Here is a 14,634-nt window from a genome sequence, read left to right on the forward strand (position 1 = left end):
TATTTTTATATATTTTTATATTTTACTTTCCCTTATTACGAAGATCAAAAGAATTTGAATTGGAATATCAATTGTATTGTAAAAAACGTGTTGCAAAAGTATATTTAAAAATATATATTTGGCTTTAACGATTTTAATAAGAGATCTTTGAGAAAACTTTTTGTTACATTAATAGAATAAAAATAAGAGTCATAAAATGTTTCAACAAACAATTAAATCTCGCATATATTAAAGCGTAAAATTGCTATCCTCTCCGCTGCTGTGATACGACATCTGAATGCAAATACCATGTAATCGAATCTCCAAGACACCACCAGAATGACCACACCATTTACCCCTATCCTCATCATCGTGTGCTTTGAGCTGCATACTGTTATTTATACCATACGATTGTCTTATCATTGATAAGCTAGGCGATTCCGAGTATAGAATGAAATCACACGAGAGAAAATCGATAGAACGAAATGTCTTGTATTTGAAATTTAATAACGAGGCAAGATAAATTAATTAACATAAATTAACATGATAAAGATTACAAAAACGACGTATGTTCTTGAGACACGTACAAAACAATGTCTAGTCGATAACGAAGTTTCAAGTTCACTTGAAGAAAATCACTCGCCGATTTTCAAACATTAATTTCTCCGATAATCTTAATCTTCGAACTCTCGCGATATGCGCGTCGCATCCAATAGATTACACAGACTTTGATCATCCGTCGCGACGAGAACTTTCCACTGTTTCGTACAATTTCTCGATACATGTTTCTGTTTCACGTAACCGATCGGACTGACTATTTTTGTCGCGGATTTATTTTTGAAGCATCCGATAAACAGCGCTGAATCGGTCTAGCTAAATGCTCTCTCGATAGCGGATATTACTCTGTCACGGCGCTCCAATAATATATGAACAGCATTCGTACAAATGTTTTTTTAATCGCTCACGCAGCACATGGATTATACAAATAGTGATTACTAAGAAAATGATAATAATACCCATGCAATGCTTTAAAATAATATAATAATAATAATAATAATTGTAAAACAAATATTTACGGGATTTGTCCAAAATAGAATTCAATTAGTTATCTCAAAAGTACTTACTTAAACGTAAACTTAAAGAAATAAATATTATATATATAAAAAAGATAATTGCAGTTATGAGAATAAAAGCAATAATATAGAATAAAATAAAAGTAAAGTTTTTTCTATGGTTAAAATTACAAATATTTTTTGTAGAAAAATAAGTATTCTGAAATAATATATTCCTTTTTCTAAAAAAATTTAATTCGATTTAATTTGTATGCTAATATCTAAAATAGTTGAAATGAATAGTTGTATATATTGATAATAAAAAGTAGAAACATTTTTAAAAACATAGATATTAATAACAATTTATACTGTCAATAATTTAATTTATAATCTAGGTTTTCTGAATTTAAATGGTAAATTCAATTATAAAAATTATGAGTCCTTAGAATAAAATTTTCTTGTATTACACAAAATATATGTGCATGCTCTGCCAGAGATTTATTTACACTAGAGAGCACGGTTGTCACCGCAATATTGATTTATTTTCCTATTGCGTATAACGAATCTTTCATAGATTACGTCATGAATCAATGTCCCATTGCCTACCTTTTTAAACGGCCACTCATGTTTTGCCATGCTCGATTTCTGTCGCGTCCGTGGAAATCATAAAATCGACGCGTAAATCAATCGTTCCATGAAAGAGAGACATTAAAGAAAGAAAGAACCTTGTCAAAGTCAAATTTTGCGGTGATATTTTCCAATTATTTTCATCATTGCGCTTTTTGTAAATTTTATTTTAAAATAAAACAAATAAGTAAAATTAAATAATACAGTAAGCAAAATAGAATTTATATATGTCCCACTTGTATCTGTACCGAACTCTACACATTTCTCAGAAACAGTAACTATGTACATTAATTAAGAAGAGATAAAGAGTTGCGGCAACATTGCTGAGCACACCGATCTATATACGTAATCGTCGCGCAACAAAAGAATTTAATTTTATCGCTCGCAATAAAAGAAAGCTAGCGCGATATTTTATTTGCTTACTAACAGAATGGTATTGGTAAAACGCGATTATCCTTAAATGCAAAATTTATTTGAATTATTCTCGATAGGAAATGTTTCCACAAATTTGCATGTTCTTCGAATTCATTACGAGCTTTGCAAGCGCGATAAATACTCGATATCCGAAAAAGAACGAGATATAATCGACAAATTATTACATAAGTTCCTTTCATGTAGTCCTTAGTATAACAATTTATAATGCAATATTTATCGAATGTATAAAGTGTAGCAATCGAAAATGAACTGTTTTAAAAATTTTACGAAATCCTCGCTGATGTGCAATTAAAAATTGCAGCTCAATGCGTGACATGTATGCAAACGGTTTCTAGCGAGCGTATAAAGATTGCCCGTTCGGCTAAATTTAATCTCGCGGAAACGGTATTATGGCTGCCGTGCATCGCTATTTGCCTGCTGCACGTGCCACATAAAGCATGTAAGAGAGAAGTTGATCTCATATAGCGACGAGAAGCAATTTCTTTTCATCCCATAAGTGATCTTGCTCTACCGTATGCCAATAAATATTGCACGTATCTGGCCTCTCTGAAAATCTAGATATTTTACTTTCAGAATTTTAACATAATTAATGCAATTTTAATTTCTTCTTGAAAATTTCTACATTATTGATACATGTAAGAAAGTTCTAAAGTTAATAGATAAATAAACAAATAGATATATAAATAAATAAATATACTCCGAAAATATAGTCACAACTATAAATTTTCATTAATAATAGTATTAGTAGTATTAGTAATAATTTTTTTATTTGAATCAAAAACAAATAATTATAAAAAATATTTTTTAATTATTAGGATAATATTTAAAATTTTCCAAAAAAATATCAATTTTTTCAAAAAATTTAATTTATGAAAATTGTAAACAAATTAATTTTCTATACAAAAAGTATATTATTAAAGTTAGATTAGAATAGGCACTTTTAATAGCGTCAGTAATTACATATTTTATACTCCAATTCCTAATACATTATTGCTCGTTATCATTGCACATGACAAGTTATATTCTTTTCTGTCAGTATCAGAGAGGCGAACGCATAATACCCTAATAATAATTTAATTTGTTTAATTAATCATAAAGCGTAAAATGATACTGGTCATTTCTGTAGGCTTGAACAGAACGGTAATATGTTCTCAATTTTCGGTCTTTTGGGTATAAATTGAATTGTTCCGCGCGACTGTTTCTTGATAAAGAAATAGATTAGTCGTAACATTTTTAACAAAATGCATCGTTAGACATAGCGAAGCGACAAATTAACGGTCGTCGAAATCTGTCGAAAACATATCTCGTACATTTCTCTTTCCAAAGGTAATTAAGTAATTGAATAATTAATAGATATCGAAAGATTTTATTAAATAATGGTCTGCAATATATTATTGATAAAAGCCTATGATAAAGCTTTTGAAACCGTAATCTCATCTTGATATTAGGAAGATTTAGAACGCTCGCAACGATATTTCTTCTAGCAGCGATATTTCAATAACGCCCGCATAAAGTATCGGTGCAGTCCGATACAACCTCTATATTCAATAGGCGTCTATCAGTTCTACGTCGCAAACAACATTAAATCTGTACTGTAGTTGAAACTATGCAGCTTTTGTGAAAATCTTGAGGAAGTTTTGTTTCGAGAATTGATAGCATTCATTAATATTTGTATCTGGATAAAGATACAAGAAAGAAGAAAGATATTTCCGCCAGGATAATTTATTACAGGATATTGCGTTAATTATCCGCAACTATAAAAAAACAATAAAAAGTTAATTTGTGAATTGAAAAAAATGTAAAATGTCTTCTAATACAGTATAAGCAATGCCGTAACAAATAATCAATGAGATATCATCGATCACGAATTTCACGAAAACTATAAAACCATTTACAAGTTTTATCCCATAAATTCCACATATAGATGGCAAAATCCATTTCGAATGGCAAAATTAGTGCAAATGGCACAGATGATAACACGCGTCGTGGCTATGTTGGATTTCACGTTATCGCCATTTGAAACAAAATGGTAAACTCGTTATCGAAAACGTTCTGTGCAGGAGTCTCTGCATCGGAAAATTGAATGCCAACTTCAATATTGATAATTCGTGATGACGGACTATCGAACTTGTTCTGGAGTCATGAAGTTTGGCGGAATGTTTGGCTGTGTAAAAAAATTTCTATTTAATTAACTCATAAATGTGGTGTGTAACAGAATGTGAATTTGATTGCGAGACCGCAATATATCGACGGTGGTTATACGCGGGATAAAATTATACTAGTGTGTACCGAGAGATATTTGAATATGCGCGAATGTACAGGTAGGACGTTGCTGTGCTGCGGAACATAACTGCGACAAGGATTAGTTAAACGGTCAATGTTTAACTACGGTGCCGTTACGCAACTATAATTTGGCGACTTCGTCCGCGAATGCAAGACGGCAATAAAATCCACTTTACTAAAAGCACAGCCGAGAGAATTAATTCGGGCGCGCTATTACTCTCCAGCCGGATGTCGCGTCATTAACGCCTCACCATGTAGCTGCGCTGTGTACTAAATTATTCGTGAAGCTGTCGCCGGCAGTATGAAATAGTTACGAGGCGTATGCTTCAATATCTATCTCTATTTTGTCGTTAATAATATTAATATTAATATTAATTTTATTATTGTTATATATTTTATTATTATTGCATCATAGATTTGTTTTATATAATATTAGGATAGATTATATATATTTTATATAATGTGCAATTATGAGTTTTGATTAGCTATATTTATCTATTCGTTTTCTTATTCAATACTTCTGATACGTATTGACAATTTGTCACAATTGAATGAAATTATGGTATAATTTCGCACTATGGTTTTTCTTTGGAATCAATGCCATCTTGAAATAAATAAGATAAATTAATAAGATAATTATTAAAGAAGAATAAATGTATAAAAAGAATAAAGGCATGGCATGTCACAACGCTTTTCTGCATAAGAAAAGAAGTTGCGATTAGAATGCAGCGTGTTGGTCTGCAATCAGATCGGTAAGGTTCCTAACTAAGGTCCAAAAGTAGTAAAGGATATAAGCTTGCGTTAAACTAGTGCAATTTGTGAATTTTCGATATTCATATAACAATAAACTTCTTAAAATAATCAAATCTACATCATATTTCTAGAAATGTACGCATAAAAATATAGATTGTCATTATGTTAAAATTTGTATTATTTTATTGAAATAAGTTTTGATTGCATAAAATTACGAATCGTCGCTCTTCTATTATTACATACATGTATTGCTACATTTTGCTACGCTCTTAATAACAAAGAATGACAATTTTGCGTATATATTTAGAAAAACAGAACACGGCAAATAAACGGAAATAGTTCCTAACCATTGCTAGCAACACGACTGCATTCGAATGCCAAGCACGTGACTTTGTTACGAGATAATGCTACTTCCGAATTTATACATAACCTCCGCCTTAGAGACTCCGGATTTGGATTCTCTAATTAACGAACGAGAGAAGACAAAGCACGATTGTCGCGCTCTCTCTAGCCCGTGAATGCCAAATTATTAATTTCACATATCCAAAATACGCGAACCAAGTCAGTTTGAAAACAAATATACCCGCAAACTTAACTTTTCGCGCACAATCTTAAAATTTCTTCTTCAAAATTATAATCTAATTAACTCTTAATACCTTTATTTAAATCTCTTATATTTAATATAGTTGATGAAGTGAAATAACAAATTTTATTTCTACAAATGAAAATAATAGAAGAGTTAACAATGCAAATTTTCTACTACATAAAATTGTTATGAAAAGTAATTTTAGAATAAATTAAAAAAAAATTTATTTCCGTAGAAATAAATGTTTACGCTTTCTATAATGGATGGAGAACATGAGAATTTTTATAATATCTCTCGAATCCACATGAAATCATTTATAATCATTTATACGAACTAAATAATTCGAGATTTTATATTTAAAAAATATTTTCCAAGAAGTATTAAAATTAAAAAAATTATTGAAATCAGACTGTCTTAAGAAAAATTATTAAAATCAAACTGTCTTAAGAAAGTTTTAAGAACTATCTTAAGAAAGTAGATAATATTTTGTACACAAAATAAAACTAAAAGACATATATTGTAAAAGTGTAAAAAACATATATTCACATATAGTTAAACTCAAAATTAACTTAAAAAAAAATGGATTATGTTTCACACACACACAAACATATATTCCATACTTAATGCAGCCTAGATAGCAGTGAACGGACGGAGGGAATCCTGGCCGATGTTTAAAAGCGCTTCTAAACGTCCGGCGACAAAAGGTCAAAGGATCGAATATCCAGATAGCCCGCGGTAATTTGAATGCGGTAGTTTGAAATAAAAGGTCACGCGAAAACAGGACAAAACGGATCTCTGTGTACAGACGACGTATGGCGGCTAATGGAAGCCGGAGGAGGAATCACGGATGGAGGAAGAAGCACGTGAGGGATGGGGGAGAATCAAGGGACAGAGGGAGGACGAGAGGACGGTGGTGAGGGGGAGGCGAAGGACGAGGGAACGACGGTGGAGGACAAAAAGGGGCCGGGGGTGGATACGACGAAGCGACAGAAGAGAAGACTCGATTACACGTCACCAGCAGCCCGAAGCCTATTTGGTCGCAATCGGTTTTTCATTACCAAAAGCCTCGCCGTGCTTTATACCAAATTGTACATTCGGCGACCCTTGTAAAACTCATCGGGATCGCCACGGACTCGCGCGCGGGATCGCGGGGTAAGGCATAATTGATCACACTCGTACGTACATCTCGCGCGCGCGCGCGTGCTGCCCATAATTTCCGGCGGACGCAGAATATAAAAGTATGCGGACCTCGGGTGCCGTTCACGTCGGATCTTCAATTCGCAGAAATGGATTGTGTGTCAGAGTTAATGCGCGGTAAATCTGACTCTCGTGAAATTCATACATCCCTCTCGCGGCTTCTCTCCTGATTCTTTATCGCGAGTTTCCGGCGATGGACTATGCATCTCTCGCGTGCCGTTTATTAAAATTTAAAATGATGCGCGAAAACGTCTGAAAGTTGTTTCATGTCGATGCAAACATCAGAACGTGATGAAAGATGAAAATCATGTATCGCGTATTTAACGTTATAAGTGTTCTCCAAATTCCCCGAATATTTACAAGTCAGATATATTTGCATTATAAAAAATCTTGATTTTAAAATCATTAGTATAGCTATATTTGCAAGATATCTCGCATTTTTATATATAATCCAAAATATACATCTGTAAAATTAAGTTATATTAAGTTATATTAACTTTCACAAAAAATATATCTGTTACAACAGATATGCTTTGGATTATATATAAAATGCGAGATATCATAAAAAAATTATTTTTCTTCGACTTTTTACAAGAAGATTATATTTTATTACTATTTCATTATTATTATTATTATTTTTATGGCAAACTTTCTTTCTTATTAAATTTTCTATAAAAAAATTATACACTATATTATATTCTTATTAAATACATTGTATTAAATACATATATATATATATATATATATATATATATATATATATATATATAAAATTATATTCAATTTAATTATTAAATTTTAACAAAAGAAAATTCTTATATATTCTTCTCTTCTTGCAACCTTAACAAAAGAACGTTATTAAAATTGAAGGATTAAATACAAACGTATACTAACGTATATTAAGAACCAAGTTTTCTCCGCTTGAGAAACCATCGTTCGCGGTTTAAGACAAAAATCTTGCTCTGGAAGATTAAAAATTCACAGCTCGCCATTTGTTAGCGCAGACGCGTTTCCGCCATGTTCGAAAATCCTAATTACAATTCTCGCGTATATATTTAAATTAATTCGTCCATCGCAGGATTCGTCCAGCCGACACTTTTAATACCCGATTGTGCAGTGCGCGGTGTAGCGAGAAAACGGTGTAAAGGCGTGCACGCGACGATTAACCGATTATGTTATTGACGGAACGTGTCAAACGCACCATTTCGAATGAACGAACGCACACCGCGGCACGGTAACGTTCGGTGCAAACAGCGGTTTACTCGCGGTAACCGTTATCGTGCGCGCCGTCGATTAACCCCTTTTAGAACAATCACGCGTTGTTCAGCACTTCATTCGACACTTCACTCGGCACTTCCGACGTTTATTTGCACGCAAAGTCGTTTTTCAATCGTGAAAATCGCGAAGCTCGCGCGCCGTGGAGTCGCAACGCGTGTGAAAAATGGCGGCGAAACTTTCGCGACCGCGCAAGCATAGTGCTTCGCTCGTCGATCGCAACTAGCGATTCTTTTTTTTTTATTCTTTTATTATATCATATGCTCGTTACTAGAGCACCGCTTAGAACGAAATGTTATGTCGCACGATGTTCCATTTCACAATCATTTGCATAAAGCACGAGCGGTAATCGATATTGTTACGGATGATAAACGTGAAATAGGCATGTTCTTTATATTTTGTGAACAAAATCCATTTAGTTCCTGTCAGAATCTGGAATAAAATTCCATTTACAATTTAATGACCTATGTAATACATGAAAAACATTAAGAAATTTGAAACATATATACAGACTATCTGATTCTTAATAGTACACCTCTGTGCAGGATCACAGCAGAGAAGTTCTCTATTCATTTTATGATTTTTACGATTAATAACAAATTATTAATTAAAAATCGTCGAATGAGCACGTATATATCTGCTGAATCGCTTTATCCGCCTACAAATGGTACCATTAGAATCAAATACTCTGTATATTAAAATACACAACCATAAAAAAATTTTTATATATACACATAATTATATATAATTAGATATTTTTATATGTGGACATATTCTACATAATTATATATGAAAAATTTTTTATCAAGACTAGATCTGAACAGATTCACAAAATTATAAATAGCATGGAATTTGAAGATTATAATTAAAGATCATCTGACGTAAGCTTCAAGATGTTAATACAGAATTATATTTAAGAATAAACGATATTAAATTTATAAGATAAAATATTAAATAAAAAAATCGATAAAAATATTAAATTAATTAAGAAATTTGTAAACTCAAATAATTTTTTGTTAATAAAAATAAGAAGAAGGTAAGATATTATTATGATTCTTTGAAGAGACTGCTGAGGACCTATCATAATTTCTTTCTAAGGTGGAAGAAAAGTGAAAACTTTTACCATTGAGAATAGAAAGAGTTTTATTTTTTATTCTCCACCCTAGGGAAAAAATTACATATTTGGTATTTTGGACAAAACTTCGACAGAAATGCATTTTCGTCTAGACAGAACTAAATTAATATTCAATAAATTACAAAAGATACATCAAGTTCCATCTTACAGGAAGATATTAAAACTTGTAGCCATCTTAGTACAAATTCACGACCATAGATGGGGAGAGCTCGATCTTTTTTCTTTGACAGCTTTGTGGATGCGTGTAATGTGTGATGATGTGTTATATCGAGCAATTCAACAGCTGATCGTTTATTTTGGATGGAGACAGAATATGCATGGTTTCAACGGAATAAAACGCAATTATCAAGTTATCGTATCTCAGCGTTGTCAGTAATATTTCTTGTTGTGAAAAATCTCCGTTGTCCAGAAAATATGTGAAGCTAAAGAGTGGACTTTGAATTTAGCTCGCGAAGAAATATAAATTGAATATATCTCTACAATATATCTCTACAAATATACAAGTTGTGCATAATCATAATTGAACAATCGAGACGAACGTAACCACAGACATGTCAACGTTATCAGAGAATCTTACGATTAAGCAACCAATTAGGCGTCTGGAAATTCAGATTAATAATTTCAACGTTGCTATACCACATCACGTGAATTTGTTGAAGCGACATAAGAACAATATCAAAAAAGTTAGTATATATATCTCTTGCATAATGTATGTCTTATATATTTTACATTTGTAAAGTCTTTGATATGAATATTCAAATATTTGCAGTATCAAAATCAACATAATTGGGAACAAATACGGAAGGAACATGTAAATGTCTCTAGGATTATCAAGCAACTAAAAGAATTGTTGTATCAGATGGACACTCTACGAGCACAGGTTCTTGACGTTGACATTGATAAATTTGATAAACTGACAACAAATGCACGATCAAGTATCATGAGCGCCATCGAGGAGTATTTAGGTAAGAAATGTAAAAGTATATAATAAATCATTTTTTAATCTTAGAGTATACGAAATTTTAAGTAATTAACATATAAATCTATTATTTATAGAGATGGAAATGAATTTTTCAACATTACCACCTGAGTCGCCTAAAAGTGAATCAGAAGAGATACAACATCCACTCGATAATAGCAATATTCAGTTGCAAGCAGAACAGGAAGATCTGCAACGTCAGCAAACATGTCTGCATGTCTGGAATCGTCTGCATGGAGAAATACAACATTTACATGAACTCTTTATTGAATTTAATAAAATAGTACATGTAAGTATATAATAACTTTACTTGTGATATACTTGAGAAAGATTTAAAAAATATAGTTCTTAAATTTTTCATTAACATGAGGAAGGGAAAACAAAAATTTATTAATTTTTTGTTATAATTAAATGCATATTTTATCTTATTATAATTATCTTATTTTAATTAGGATCAGAAAGAAATGGTGGACAATATGGAAGACAATATTGAAGAGACTCAAATAAATGTAAATGAAGGTGCAAGGTTCCTGCAAAAAGCTTCTGCATATAAAGTTGCTGCATATCCCATAGCAGGCGCTATGTTAGGTACATGTATTGGTGGACCAATAGGTTTATTAGCTGGACTGAAAATTGGTAGCCTTGCTGCTGTAGGTTGTGGTATTTTAGGTAAGGTATATGAATTTATATAAAATTAAAATTTGATATAGACATAATTATATGGATAATTGCGTAAGAAATGATGGAATAATAATGATAATGAGTGAGCAATATTCGTTCTTAGGTTTTACAGGAGGATCATTATTAAAAAAGAAACAGATAGAGTCACAGAAACAAGAAACATATTTAGATGAAACGATAATAGATCTTAAAAGTGTTAAAAAATCTGCCTCTTGCCCTGATAATTTGAAACAAGACAAAAAACATTTGTGACAAACGATGACTTTGTCAACGTGCGATATCAATTTTAAACATAAAAAGAAATGCACTGTTATATAATGTTTTGTGTAAAATGTTAAAATCTTTGTACATTTTCTATTTTTTTTTTGTTAATGTTTTTTTATTTGTATATAAAAATTATATAAGCTTTGTAAAGCTACGAAATTCAAAAATTCTTTGAGGAAGATTTTTTTAATCTTTATAATATATTTATAGCTTTATATACTTAAAAGAAGTAACTAGTCTTAGTTTCAAATAAATCTTTTAAAATACTTAATCTATTCAAGCATTATAAGTTTGCATTATAAGTTTATCGTACTTGGTATCGCGTTTTCGTAGACCTTGTCACTTATAAAATATGCATGGCTAAAATAGGATTAAGGATAAAGAATCTTTTTTATAAAGTAATGACTTTTGTATGCCTTTCGCGTGCCTTGTAATTGCTTTAAATTATTAAAATATTTATTATGAACTTTATTTTGAAACTTTGCAACAAATTGTTTTTTTTTATGAAATAATGACAATTGCGGAAGTAAAATTTAATGAATGCACAATTAAAAGATTTGTAAAAATAAGTTTTCAATATTATTTTGCACTTTGAACATACAAAACTGAATAGTTTCAAGAAATACTTTTCATACTTTAATCAAAAGATATACATACAATGTAAAAACACCTTGTATTAACTAAATGCAATCTATTAAACTATAAAAATTTTATTACGTGATAAAATATATGATATGCCAAAACAGCGATTGTAATAATCAATTAAAACATATAAAACATCGAAATATTTATTCTGGCAAATAATTACATACTGGAAAATGGTAGACATATGTGGTAAATAATGCGGTGTGATAACATTCATAAAAAAGATTTGAGTTCTCTACAAAAGGCACCCAATACAGTATATTTAGCAAGTAATAAAATACATCAGTGTTAGACACGGTACAATACTGAAATAATCGTGTGTTATTAATATATACATTTTATTTGTAATGGAAATATTTAATCTAGAGACTAAAATGTCTTAAAAAAATATTAATAAATATCTAAAAACGTGTAATATTAAGTGAAGACTATCGGTATATTTTCTTATAAGGTATTTTCTTATAAGGTACTATGTTGTTATTATTGTTACTCCAACATCCCTAATTCAAAAGCAACACCAAACACGCATTCACAGACGTGTGGAAAATAGAGATTGTTTACTTTCTTTCGCTTAGTTTTACTTTCGAAGCTGGGGATGCTCAGCCAGGTGCACCGATGTACATATGGCATACTTATGTCATAATTTAAATTCAGGTAAACGCAATTAATTACTTTTGATTGAAAATAATTATAAATTGCGATTAAATATAATTCGTAATAAAATAAGATGCATCGGACTGTGCCAAAATTCTTTGTAATACTCTATGATCTACATATACACTTCTAAATACTTGCAACTTTCATCCTTACGCAAAAGATATAAAATAAACAGTTTGGTCACTATCTATAAGGTACACTTACAATACCTCGACAGACCTTGGCAATAAAGATGGTTGATTAACCAACTTATTTGGAAGCAAATGTGTAACAATGCAGAATCACATATTGACAAACAGCTACTATTTCAATTACGTTTATTTGAATAAACTGACTATTATCTAAATCCTCAAAATTGATTTTAATTTTTTCGTTCATCAAATATTTTTTAAAATTATTTAATTGCAAGTTATACAACTGTTTATAACACTAACACACTATTATACTTACAAGGAATATTTTCAAGTAGCCGTTAAACAAGAATATACGAGCGATTCTGCATAGTTGAATTAATTTCTGAAAGAAAATATTGGAATACGAAGTGTGGATTGTCTTAAGGCAAGCTTACCATTCTAGTCGATCTTAAGCTGTTCCAAAACATTTATCCACACGTGTATCGAAACAATTTTATTTCTTAAACGTAATATTTTATAAGAAATGAAATTTGGCTTTTGAGTACAGGCCAGAGTTAAATTTACAACTACAACAGGTGATAAAAGGTTTTACAAATGACTGACATAAAAAGAATATAATATTATGTATATATAATATATATATTTGATATATAATCTGGAAATAATATATAGACTATCGGTTATATTATTTGTGGTTACATTGTATAAACCTTTGATATTACATTATATTACAATTGGTATGTATGTGTGCGCATTGATTTGACATTCCTGAATATATAATCCATAATCAACTTATCGAAATAGTATCGATAAAATGGATGATAATTAAGGAAAATATATTTCTTCAATTTCTGAATTTTTTGCGCCTTTAAGATGATCATATCTTCCTCAATATAGTACAATAAGCGCGAACACAATGTGGAATTGAAATATTACTAATTATTAACTATTATAATATAAATAAATGTATAAAACTCTCTTCTTTCTTCTTCCGTCGTGTCATCGGAAATTTCATGAAATTTTCCGCTGCTGTAATCAGGAATGCCAATAAATGAGGATGGCGATAAGTGCATATCGTTTATGGTACTGTAGCATACCTCGACACGTGAGGTACATTTATAAGAGCATATTTACGTCATCTTGAGCACGTTGTTAAAATTAATAAGACGGAATAAAAAAATACACATTGCCATTACTCAGAAACTAGTTATCGATGAGCTTCATAGTAAGTAACAGCTTAATAACTTTATGATTTCATAAATCTGTAGATATTTCGAAGCGTATCAAAAGATAGATTCACAGACGGATTCACTTGAAAGTTAAATGTTAAAATTCGATACCTCATCCTTCAGGATAAGAGAATCTATGTTTATATAATGCGTTTACAAGTTTGTAGCTGGGCATACGTGTTAAGCGTAATGTGGCGATCTACCGCTAATTGCATGCGGTTTTCTATTTTCCTCATTACATCATTAAACTATAATTGCTCAAAAATGTAATGTACTCTAGTGCTACAGTACGCTTGTGACGATATTACCGACTTATTAATCTAACTAAATATGCCACGACAATGTGTTACATGTTTTTTGCAATTGTAACACAAATTTGCAAGTGAATCAATGATAGACTTGCTTTTTCCTGGCGTTTAAGAAAAATTTATAGATTAATGGACATGTCTTGGTCAAAAGATGTGAGATTCGTATCCGTCGAGGAAGCAGGAGTAACCGTTGCTGCTGTCGCACTGGTGGGCGACTGCAGAGGGGTAGAAGTTGTAGGTAGATGCGACGTAGGACTCTCTAAAGTTGAATTCCAATGACTTCTCTCAGTGCCATCACCTCCATCATCCGACACAATTGAAATATCGGCGATAATGCCACTTTCTGTTGTAAGAATATTAATATCGTAATGATGTCAAATTTCTTTAAAAGATCACTGATACTATAAAGCATAAT

The 14,634-nt window shown here is 31.1% G+C and overlaps 2 protein-coding genes across 3 annotated transcripts in view; one reads left to right on the top strand and one right to left on the bottom strand.

The window, feature by feature from the left end:
* Positions 1-9,539: 9,539 nt before the first annotated feature.
* Syx17 (syntaxin 17) lies at positions 9,540-12,312 on the top strand. The gene is made up of 5 exons (XM_011631577.3): positions 9,540-10,005; positions 10,092-10,287; positions 10,379-10,590; positions 10,754-10,970; positions 11,086-12,312. Exons 1-5 carry the CDS (start codon positions 9,874-9,876, stop codon positions 11,232-11,234), a joined length of 906 nt encoding a protein of 301 aa, XP_011629879.3. The 5' UTR covers positions 9,540-9,873; the 3' UTR covers positions 11,235-12,312.
* Positions 12,123-14,634, bottom strand: part of LOC105422275 (uncharacterized) — a 284,608-nt gene continuing 282,096 nt past the window's right edge. For both annotated transcript variants that reach the window (XM_089076728.1, XM_089076729.1), the window contains exon 23: positions 12,123-14,562. In XM_089076728.1, coding sequence (XP_088932854.1) covers positions 14,339-14,562 — 224 coding nt within the window. In that variant the 3' untranslated portion in view covers positions 12,123-14,338. The remainder of the gene's footprint in view (positions 14,563-14,634) is intronic.

Source organism: Pogonomyrmex barbatus, unplaced genomic scaffold (assembly GCF_055798465.1).
Source record: "Pogonomyrmex barbatus isolate J1 unplaced genomic scaffold, ASM5579846v1 scaffold2, whole genome shotgun sequence".
Classification (NCBI taxonomy): Eukaryota; Metazoa; Arthropoda; class Insecta; order Hymenoptera; family Formicidae; genus Pogonomyrmex; species Pogonomyrmex barbatus.

What these genes read in the sequence shown, in the direction of transcription:
- Syx17 (XM_011631577.3), top strand. Translation starts at nt 9,874, where the DNA reads ATGTCAACGTTATCAGAGAATCTTACGATTAAGCAACCAATTAGGCGT. An exon ending in CGCCATCGAGGAGTATTTAG is followed by an intron (nt 10,288 to 10,378) that starts GTAAGAAATGTA and finishes TATTATTTATAG; the next exon opens with AGATGGAAATGAATTTTTCA. An exon ending in AATTTAATAAAATAGTACAT is followed by an intron (nt 10,591 to 10,753) that starts GTAAGTATATAA and finishes TATTTTAATTAG; the next exon opens with GATCAGAAAGAAATGGTGGA.